The sequence below is a fragment of the Malurus melanocephalus genome, unplaced genomic scaffold (genome assembly GCF_030028575.1).
Source record: "Malurus melanocephalus ecotype Western Australia unplaced genomic scaffold, MMel_1.1 scaffold_144, whole genome shotgun sequence".
NCBI lineage: Eukaryota > Metazoa > Chordata > Aves > Passeriformes > Maluridae > Malurus > Malurus melanocephalus.
This window is the reverse complement of record NW_026623376.1, coordinates 535920-546586: the sequence shown is the minus strand read 5'-3', so window position 1 is coordinate 546586 and position 10667 is coordinate 535920. Positions and strand designations below refer to the sequence as shown.

The 10667-nt window shown below is 48.6% G+C and overlaps 1 protein-coding gene across 1 annotated transcript in view; it reads right to left on the bottom strand.

The window, feature by feature from the left end:
* CXCL14 (C-X-C motif chemokine ligand 14) overlaps nucleotides 1-6672 on the bottom strand; it is an 8456-nt gene extending 1784 nt beyond the window's left edge. The window contains exons 1-3 of the mRNA XM_057371307.1: nucleotides 6364-6672; nucleotides 5406-5511; nucleotides 926-1036 (exon numbers count right to left, since the gene is read on the bottom strand). Coding sequence (XP_057227290.1) covers nucleotides 926-1036; nucleotides 5406-5511; nucleotides 6364-6427 — 281 coding nt within the window. The 5' untranslated portion in view covers nucleotides 6428-6672. The remainder of the gene's footprint in view (nucleotides 1-925; nucleotides 1037-5405; nucleotides 5512-6363) is intronic.
* Between the last annotated feature and the right edge of the window lie 3995 nt (nucleotides 6673-10667).

Genomic DNA, 10667 nt, shown 5'->3' with positions numbered 1-10667 from the left:
ATGTGGTTATGCAATAGCCAGGGCTTCCCCACGTGCTCTGTTTGTGAAGCAGACGCAGGGAGCTGGCAGGAATTTGGGGAGATGGCCAGGGGCTTGCTGTGCCCTGGCATCGCCTGAGGCACCCCTGGGGCTGTGCTGGGGATCTCTGCATCCTTGGACCTGCAGAGAGAGGAGCCTGCTGCTCCCTGGAGTCACTCGAGTTCCGTTTTGGGGGGCAATTCCCCACCAGATGAGGAGGATGAGGGTTTGGTGAATCTGTGCTGAGTGTGGGGGCTCTCTCTTGGCTGTGTTGGAGCGGTGGCAAGAGTTGGGCAACTCCTCTTAATTACAGACAGCCATCAAAAATTCATGTTTTGCTCTCTGTCTTCTGTCTATGACTTAGGAAAAAACCCAACCCTCTTTACAAGGGARAAGTTGTCAGAGATTTTACCAGAAAATTACCATTTTTCTGGGAATGATGCACTAGTTAAAATTGGCAAATCCCCACGTCATCAAGTATTGATGATGCTGAGGTGGTGTGATTGAAGTGTGCGACAGGGCTCCCTCTTCCCATCTCTCCTGACTGCTTTTCTCGTGACTGTGTGAAAGCAGCTTAGCTTCTTTCTTGGATTTTTACCCATAGAAGGGAGGTGAGTGTATGTAAATAACTGAGAACGTCAGCTGATGAATATTTTAACCAAAAATAATTACTATTTATAGTCAGAACTGCCTAATGCCAAAATAGAAGCGAGGATTGCATGTGGCAGGGAAGAATTAATATCAAGARCACCCATTTAAAATTGTAATTTTGGTAACGAAATACATCCTCTATGCTCCGTGGAGCATTTGCAAGCGTGTGCATTTTCCTGTTTTTCCTGTGTCTGAGTGCTGCTGGTTGCCTGACTTGCCTCCAAGATGCTCAGCCATTGATGGCACTGGCACTTACCTGCCTTTCTCCTTCCATACCCGGTACCACTTGAGCAGCCTGATGGTGTTCTGGCGTTTGGGGTTGAGGCAGTGCTGCTGCTCCCCCCTCACCCGTGTCCACAGYGTCACACTGCAAGGAAAAGGGACAGGTCAGGGGGCACAGGAGCACCCAGCCCTGMTCCTGCTCTGCTCCGTGCTGGAATGGGCTGGGGGAAATCTCCCTCAGGGGACAGAGTGAGGGTTCTCATGCTCTGTGCCTCAGGCCAGCTATTTTGAGTTTCCTGGGATGATATCAGTGCAGCTATTTTGAGTTTACTGGGATGATAGCAGTGCAGCTGTTCTCCCTCAGTGCAGGCATTGAGGGTGTACCAGGTGAAGCCATAGCACCAGCTTTAATCAGTGCTTTGCTCCGCCTATCTGTTAGATATGTCTTGTGAACCTAATACGTAATTTAATTAGGAGACAATTCCCTTTTACTCCATCCAAGAGAAATTATCAGAWCTGCTTCATTGATTATTTTAATCTTTTTTTTTCTTTGATTCTGTAATCTTTTAAATACTTGCACATGGTAGAGTGCTTGTGTGCCCAAGAGCCAAGCTCTGAGCCTCAGCATCAGCCCTGGGGGCTCCATCCTCCTCTGGTCCCAGCCTGATCCTGCTCCCCTCGCCAGCTCGGTGTGCCCTTRTTGTCAGGACCAAGCATTCTGGGAGATAAAACATGGCAAAAGTCTTTTTGCCATTTGAGGTTCCCTCCTGGAGGGCTCAGAGAGGCTGCCTCAGTTGATCAGCCACGACTGAGGTGACATGAGGGACACAGAGCTGGGTGGCTTTCCAGAAACATCAAGACTGCCCCACTTTTGGGGCTCAAAATCAAGCAGTTTACTGGTTCCCTTGTTAATTTTGTGATTAAAAGAAAAAACCCAGACAACAACCAAAAACCAACCAAACATACAGCAACAATTTGTATTAGAATTAATAATTTTCTGGAAATACCATCCATAACAGTTATTGGTTTAACTAAAATCCTACAATGGAATTAATTAAATGCTGCTTGAGACATGAGTATAATGATGGCAGAAAACCAGAAATACCTGTGTATACTGAAGGGCTTCTTTTATGGTGTGGTTGAGACAGGAATACAAAATGCTTTGCAGACTTTCCCAGCTCACTCTCCTGGTGCCTCACAAATTAAAACGTGCTGCCAGCACGAACTGAACTGAGGGTCTCACCATGATTCCAATTTCAAGGTTTTACAAGGTGTTCAGATAGATCTTTCTATTCAATTAACCTTCCTCCCTGCTCCCCTTTCCTGTTCCATCTCCAGATAAGATCACRAAAAGTTAAGGTGTAACTTCCAGGTTGTTTTCTGGGAGGATGTGGATTTTTCCCCAATGCACGGGAAAGAAGTTCAGGAACCTTGATGGCTGCAGGCATCAGAAAGGGTCACTGCTAAAAACTGTGGATTAATTCTGTTCCAAGGGTGTTCTCAGCCATCCCCTCTGAGAGCAGTTTGTGCATGAGGAGAGTTTTCCTGTTATTTAGGATGGGAGAGGTGCAAATTTTAAGGGATTTTAATTCAGAGCAAAGTTTCTCCACGCAGCAGCCACCTCAGCTGTGCCGTCTGCATTGGCTGATCCAGACCTTGGCTTGGGTTTCTCTTCTGACAGAACATAGAGGGCATTTCCAGAAAGTGATGGACAAGCTGAATTGCAGGAGGAGAGGAGCAGGAACAGCTCTGAAAAGCACTAAGCCCTACATTTGCAGCAGAAGCAGTGAAGGACACTCTGGATTTACCAGAGCCTGCAGTCTGAGCAGGAAGAGACCCTGGTTTGTCTCTCAGCTGAACTGGCTCTTTCCTCAGGCTGAGATGCATTGCTTTGACATCTCATGTAGGTTTTCTGCTTTGCTTCTGGAGGATGGAGAGCATTTGGAGCAACRTTCCCAAGGCAGCTCCAGCAATTCTCAGACAATCCCTGAGAGGCACAGGGTTGGGTGGCAGCATTTTTGGGCACTCTCTGCTGACCTGGACCTGCTTTTGGACTGACAAATATAAGGGAATGTGCCTAAGAGGTGCTGTGGGAGCTTATCCCYAAGTGAGGGGCTGCCTGGGTGGGCTGCAAGAAGAGGTTGAAAGATGGAGAAGGGATGAAGCACCAGAACTTACACCTCCAGAAAGATTGCCCCAGTGGGATTTGTCCCTCAGCTGCCCAGGGTTTGGTGTCTGGAGCCTTCCCCYGGCATCTGAGTGTCCCTGTGCCAAAATCCTCCCCAGCATGTCCATTCCAGAGCTGGGATGAGCACCCCGGGTCAGTCTGTGACCCCAGCATCCCATGTCCCTACACATCTCATCTGCAGGGATGGTGGGGCTGCACCTCTCCCTACAGATAAYCTGTCTGCACGGCCACAAGGATCCTGGCTCTGGTGCTTTCATCCCATCTGGTGTGGGGACTGCCATCTGCCTTGACTGCCCCCTGACAAAGGCACCCCTGGGATCCTATTTCCCATCAGCTCCTTCCCCCTGATACATCCCCACTCTCTGGGATGGTGGAATTCATGGATGGAGATGTTTTGGAACATTTCAGGTAGAAAGAGTTAAACTTCCCTCCTATTTTGTGCTGTTTTCCCTCATTCCAAGAGACAGATACACTCACAATTACTGCTGCAAGATGTACCATGAATCTTGATAGGTTTTGACTAGGCTGAGGACTCAGTTTAACTGTCTCTTACCCTGTGGCACAGCTCTTCTGGGGGGTTTATGGCCAAAACCTCCCTTAAATACACCCCCAATACCTACTGGTTCTCTGTCCAACATAATTCAGATCATATTTCTGCTATATGAGAGCTTTTAAGGAGGGCAGAAGGGGACACAGCTTCGACAACACATTTGAGATGATCACTGCAGCAACAAAAGCTCAGTTGCAGGAATTTAGCTCCGCTGTGCCATGCCCAGAGACTCCCAGATCAATTGGTTCCCAGAATATTAATTTCAGTGTGTTCAGTGCTGAGTGCAGGCTGCACTGGGGTAGCTGGAAAGGCAGCAATGACAGGGTTCACCCACACTGAAGGGACAGCRATGGGACAGTTCTGTCACCGCCACTGCCTCAAACCCTGGACAGCCCTCAGCCTTGGAGAGCATTGCTTGATGTCTGCCCTGTGGGGCTGGGAAAGCAGCCTCTCCTACATGGCATCCCAGCTTTCCCAGCTTTCTGATTGGAAGTGTTGCATTARTGAGATTTGTTTCATACCCCCTCATCACCATCTGCTTTTGGGTAAATAACTGGATGAGAAGAGGCTGAGTCCCTCCACGACATCATTTGGCTACTGAAGAGTCAAAGCAAACAGAGTAAAACTGCGAGGAGCTTATTCAGACAGGGATGCTATGCAAAAATGTTTCTCTTCAGGTCACCATCAGCTGGTTTGGGCTTCAAAGAGGTGGGACTGATGTTCCCTGAGCTCAGCATTGCTCACAGTGATGCTGCTCCAGCTCTGAAAGAAGCCAGACAGAACTTGAATCTCCATGTCTCCTCCACAAGCCCTGTGCTGAGGAGTGGCAGCCAGGTCCATCTGGGCAGTCTGTGTGATCTCCTGGTCTGTGCCAGTCGGATGGGCAGGGTTTGTCCCCGTGGGCACTGCAAGGTGCTGCTGGTGCTGTGCAGCCTGCACACATCCTGCTGTCGGTGAAAGGCAAAGGTTCCAGGGCAGCACAATGCTGGATCACATCAGTCCGGGGTGTCCTGGGTGCATGGCTGATCTTGGGACCTTTTCCCCCCTCTTAGGTGGCAGAGGGGCTCGGTGCAGTCTTTTTGGACAATCTGCCCTTCTGGTTCTTCTSCAGCTGCACATTGTRGTTGGATGGTGCTTTGTTGGGGGAMTCTTAGGATATCCAAAACAARACAGRAAAMACCCCAAACCTACCMCTAYTGAATATCTAMAAAAGCCCTCTTTTTTTAGCCAGTCATGTCAAAAATCCCAGTACCTGCCTCAGCATGGTTAACCACTACATCAGTTTGAGATTTCACGGCAGCTTTGATCCCGACTTGCAGGGAGACTGGGAGGAAAGCATTTTCTTATATGCTGAGTAACCCCATTAGGGGAAGGGGATTGCTGTGGTACAATGCAGATTGGGGTAACACTTCCTCACAGAAACCACCACGGACCAAACTCTACTCGTGTTTATTCTGCATACTCAGAATAACTTGAGGAAATATTTCTGAATTTTGCAGCAGGCAGCTTGGAGTAGAATTTGGCCCTATTCTCACTTGAATGAATGAATATCTTTTTACTGGAAATACTTAATTTAAGAAAAATTGTGTCACAAAATGATACTTGGGGTTTTGGTCAGAGTTGCACTATTTTTTCATCTGATACAGCAAATAACTATTCCCAGGAATTAGCATGCCAGGGCATGAGCAAAACAAAGAACAAAGAAGGAACCTCCAGATAAGGTAAAGCAGTTCAGCTGACAGGGAAACAGAAAGCAATTAATAAAGGAARACTTACATAATCATCTCTTCCACGCAAAATGGGTACCTTGGTTTTACTTCAAGCTTCCGTACATTAGAGAATCTTATTTTAGGACCTTTTCTTGAACATTTGCACTTCACGCCTACAAGAGAAAGCATTTTCTCATGCGCCTGCAAAGCCTCCTGCATACCAAACGTCCCTTCCCCTCCAGCATCCAGSAAAACTTCAGTTTGCTTTTTCAAGCCTCGGTGTGAAAAGATGAATTTTCTAATACTGTTGAGCTTAAAAAGAGATTAATTTTTTTCTTTGGTATATCCAAGAARAAGGTATTGACTCTCTGGGAAATATTTTTTAGAGGACTACATACGTTCTGGGATTTTGTAAATAGCAGGGTTTTTTAAAGTGCACCTGCTGCAGTTAAATATAATTGTATTTAACAAAAGGAAATGRAAGAGTCAGAATTTGCTTTAAGCTCAGCAAGCAAGTGCATGTCTGGGCTACTTTCTCATTCACTCGTGTCTCACTTGGACTTTGTAGGACTTTGAGTCATTTCTCCTTGCGTGGTTGCTGTGGTGCAGTGGTAACCAGACAAAAGCTGAGAATTTTTTAACCATCATTTTTGTGCACAGCAGAAAACACAGACTGTGCCACCACTCACATCCAGCTCTGCTCTATTTTCCCTCCTGAAAACCACCCTCAGTTCCAAAGGAGATATTTGAGTTCTGTTCCTGAATAATGAGCATGGCATGACCTGCCCCATTGAGAGCTCTTTGCCTTGCAGTGAAGACCCGAATGAAGACACAACTTTATCCCGTGCATTTTACCCCTAATTCACCTTTAAATAACCCGCAGCTCCCTTACTCACAGATTCCACACACCGCAYCTTTCCACCGTGCAGGGGGGATAGCTCAACCCAAGCCAGGGCTATCAAGACACAAACACAAATTACTGGAAAAGAGATTTACACGGGGATAAGCAGAATAAACCACTTTACCTTCCGCGCTGGCTAAGCACATGGCGATGATGAGCAGGAGCAGAGCTGCTGTCAGGAGCTTCATGGTGAACAGCAGGTACCCAAGGAGACGCCGAGGTGTTTGAGGTGTTCTCTCGTTTGGGGTCCGTCCCCCGATCCCTGTCCGGGGCTGGGTCACCGGCGGAGCGGCTCCCGGCGGAGCGGCTCCCGGCGCTGCCTGCGCTCTGCCGCTGCCTTCCCTTCTCCTCCTTTAAAGCGGCTCCGCTGCCCTCGCTCCCGGCTCATTAATATGCAGAGCAACTCCACGGCTCCCTCCGCTTCCTCAGCCCCGGCGGGGAGGGGGGGGACCGGCACCCCGGGGGGAACATCCCCCATCCCCGCCCCGAACATCCCGGAGGGAGCGCAGGCGATGGGGCGGCTGCTTCTGCCCCTGCCCGAGCTGGGACCGTCCCCATCGGAGGAGGTTTGCYGGGGAGGGTGATGTGTGTTTGTATGAATGGGGCTGTTAGACGGAAAGCCATCCTCTTGTGAGCGCTCCAGGGATGCCCGTGCTCCGCGGAAATTCCCAGGCACCTTGGAAATAAGATTTGGAGAATTCTCACCCGGKAAGGGGTGACACCTTTTGTCACAGATTGACTTCAATATTAATTTTTCTAGCTTTAGCAGACTTCTAAATCTAAAGGAAAGTATAGTGAATCAAATGGGGAAAAAAGATTCCTAAAAGCGTTATTAGGTGCATTAGGAACGCTTCAGGAAACAAGATCGGTTTAGGGTTGCTTTAATGAACACTTTAATAGAACAACATTCTGCTCCATGAAGAACCGGGTAGCAACACGCAGGAACTTCATGGATGTAAATACATGTTCCCTCTCATTTGCAGAGTTTGTTTCTGATTTCAGAAGCAGCTAAAAGAGCATCTTTAAATCCAGATTGCGATTGTGTCTAAATGAAACGGGTGGCGATCAGAGTGGGGTCTAACCCCCTCCTCCTCCGCAGTGTATCCCAAACCCGCYGCAGCCCCTGCGGGTCCCCGCTTCATCCGAACGCTCTCCCAGCGCACGCTGCCCGCGCTGCCCGCTCGCACACCCATCCATCCCCGCTCTCAGACCCTAAACCAGCCGCCCTGCCAGCTCGGGCAGCGCTGGGGAAGGCTCTCCACGCTCTCCCAGCTCTCCCCGCATTTGAAGTTTCGCCCARGGCTCGGTCTCTGCCGGCTCCGTTGGCAGCGCCGCCCCGCCGCGCTCCCGGCCCGGCTGCTGGCAGAGTGCGAGCACAGCCCCATCTCACACGGGCTGCACGTCCCCGCTGCCGTGTCCTGGCCCCGGCTCCCTGCGGAACGTGCCGACACGCCGGGAACAGCCTGCCTGCGCTGCCCTGACTGCCACGGGCCGGCTGGCTGACGTGGCACCGAGCTTTGGGGGTGAAAAACCTGTTTTGGGGTTGCGGGGYTGCTGCTGGTGCGATGGGGTGGAGGGGGAAGGTGTGGTATGGTTTTTGTTGTGCGCAGATCTAAAYCAGCTCCGGTGGCTCGCACTGCACCCCGCTAGGAATGGTTTGTGGGCTGTGTTATTAGATGGCAACAGGACTCAAGAGAGAGGTTTGTYCCAGAGCCTGGGGTAAAAACAGACAGCTGAGGTACGGCAGGTCTCAGTTCAAATCTTTCAAATAAATTCCAGTTTCTTTCACAGAAAAAAGGAAAGAAAGAAAGAAACAAACAAAAAAAAAACCCAAGGAAAGTACAAAAGGCTTATTTCAGAATTGCTATCAGATGGTGGTGAAGATGCTCGTTGGGTGCAGGGGAGAATTGGCTGAAAAGCATCCACATCCAGAGCCGTAATCCTTCACTGCTGCATCTTAGGGTAATTCCCTCCTTGCAGCTTTCTCCGCACTGTGTGCATGAACAGCCTCAGGGAGACTTGTGGTAAGGCAAAACCCTTTTCCCTCCCCCTCTGCTAATAAGAATTTGGGTGCAGCTTTAGCTGAYGGCAATTTGAACTTTCCCCAAACCAGGGAAACTCATGTACAGGCTSGAGAAAAATTAAAGGAAATTCTTGTGCTTTCCAAAAGTGAATCCCATCTTCTTGTGTGAYTCTTCTCATGCTAAAAAAGCCAATTTTATTAAGTACGGACTAAGCAAACTGCTGCTTTAGCTCCAATTTTCATGTAGAAATGAATGTGTTTGAGATGTGTGTACACATACAGTGCTCTCACTTCACTCCCGAGCAGTTCMGTGTCTTTATGCCAAGTGCTATCTTTGACAGTAATGATTTCTGAGAGCTCAAAGGTGCCTCTTGCCTGGTGTGACAGATTTTAGTGGCCACGGACAGCTGTCTCTGACACCTGCTCTGTCTTGAAATGACAGTAACAGAAGATGAGAGAGTTTTAGCAAAGGATTTGAGGAAAAAGGAATATATATGGATTTCACCGTGATCTACCCCAGAAGAAACCCTGAGAATTCAGAACTATTTCTTTGTGCAAGCATGTGCTGAGTTGCTCAGCATGCACTGGTGCTCGTGTGTCTGGGGTGTCTCCAGCAGATCTGCCATGCCCAGCAAACGCATTTTGGTGAGCACAAGGCAAGCGATTGAAGCATCCCTTTCAGCCCTCACAAAGCCACCCAACTGCAGTGTAATTGATCAGGGCCTGGGCTTTGCTCTGCACAAAAGGAGTGTTTGAGAGCAGGCACAGTCACCAAGGTCCTGCTGTTGTCCCTGGCTCTGCAGATGGGATGCTCAGAGCCTTGTGCCCCAGGGGAGCATCACTGTACCTGTGCACGGAGCATGTCACCTGCTCTGTCTGGCTGATTAAAGGGGCATGGTTGATGCTGAAAGGGCTCTCATTTCATCCCATGGGATCTTTTCAGCTCCCTGCCCCAGCATAAGGCTCTCCAGAAAACCAAGTCTGAAGCCTGGCTTTGCCTCTGAGGAAAAGTGGAACCAGAGGTGATTTGCCACCCCGGGAGGGTGATTTGCAACATGGAGTGCGTGGATGAGTGGTTGTCTGCTCCTAAATAAGAAAGGACAGTTTTAGCAAAGGGACTACCCTTCGAAGTGAAATCCTCACCGATTTTTGGCCACCTGGAAGCAGAAATCATTCATTGCTGGGCACAACATGTAGCTGAGCTGGAGCAAAATATTTAGTGAACTAAATGGGACCTCCAACCCCCAAATGCTTGCTGCCCTTTGAAGGGGGAGCTGCTGGAATGGGGCAGTTCACTCCCAAAATAAATAGCATTGGGGGGAAAATGGGAGGGCTCCAGAAGGGCTGTTGAATCTGCCAGGGCAAGGACATTTGTGTCTTCATGCTCAAACAAGATTGGGTCGGTCCATGCCCTGACCCGACCTCAGGTGAGGCTTTTCCTCCTGCTGTGAATGTACAAAACTTCTGAAGCCAGAACACAGACAGCGTGCCTTAGGTACCCTTCTGCATCCCAGGGACCAGGATATACGCTATTACAGTCATCACCATTTTTAGAAATATTTCACTATTCAGCTGGCTTTGGATATGCTGGTTATTTCAAGCACAGGGCAATCTATGATTTGGATTAGCTTTCCTTCAAAATATCCAGTGTTTCATAAAGGGAAGATGAAGATGCTCGTCATGGTGAGAAACCTTTGTAAAATGGCCATGAAACTGAAGCTGCTTAYTGCTGTTGAGGCAAACTGTGAATGGCTCATCTGAGTTTAATGTCTAAGAATATCCCTATCAGCCCGTCAAGGAGAAGATTAAACATTTGAAGTGACGTGACAAAATCCCTGCATATCATGCCAGGAATTTGGGGGAGGAATTAGACTTAAATGCTCATTARAAACTTCAGCACGAAGGTGGAGGTGCACAGATGTGATGCACGTTTTGCGTGACTTTCTTTTCCTGGGTCCTGCAATTCCTTTTTTATGCCTTTCTGGTGTTGTAGCCATTCTACACATTCAGCTATTGCAACAGAGGAAATATAAAACTTGGTTCCAAGTTTGAAGCCAGGGGTGAATTGCCTCAGATTTTGGGAGGCTGTTGCAAGCCTGCTCCCGCCGTGCTGAACTTAGTGGAGGATGTGCTACAGCCTGTGGTCAAGCCTGTGTTTTCACCTCTGGCTCTAAATGACCTTTTTCTTTCCTCAATAGCCCTGAACAGTAGTTGTGTCATCCTTGCATGTATTTGTCTATCGTAAGTTGAAAGGCAAAGCTTTGGATTTCATCTTTGGTCTCTGGAAACATGAAACATATTTCAGGGAAAACAGCTGTGTTCCCTTCTGTGGAGTTTCACAACGGGTGAATTCTGCAAAATAAGGCTTGTATTGTTGTTGCAGTCGCTGTGTTCTTTTGATATTT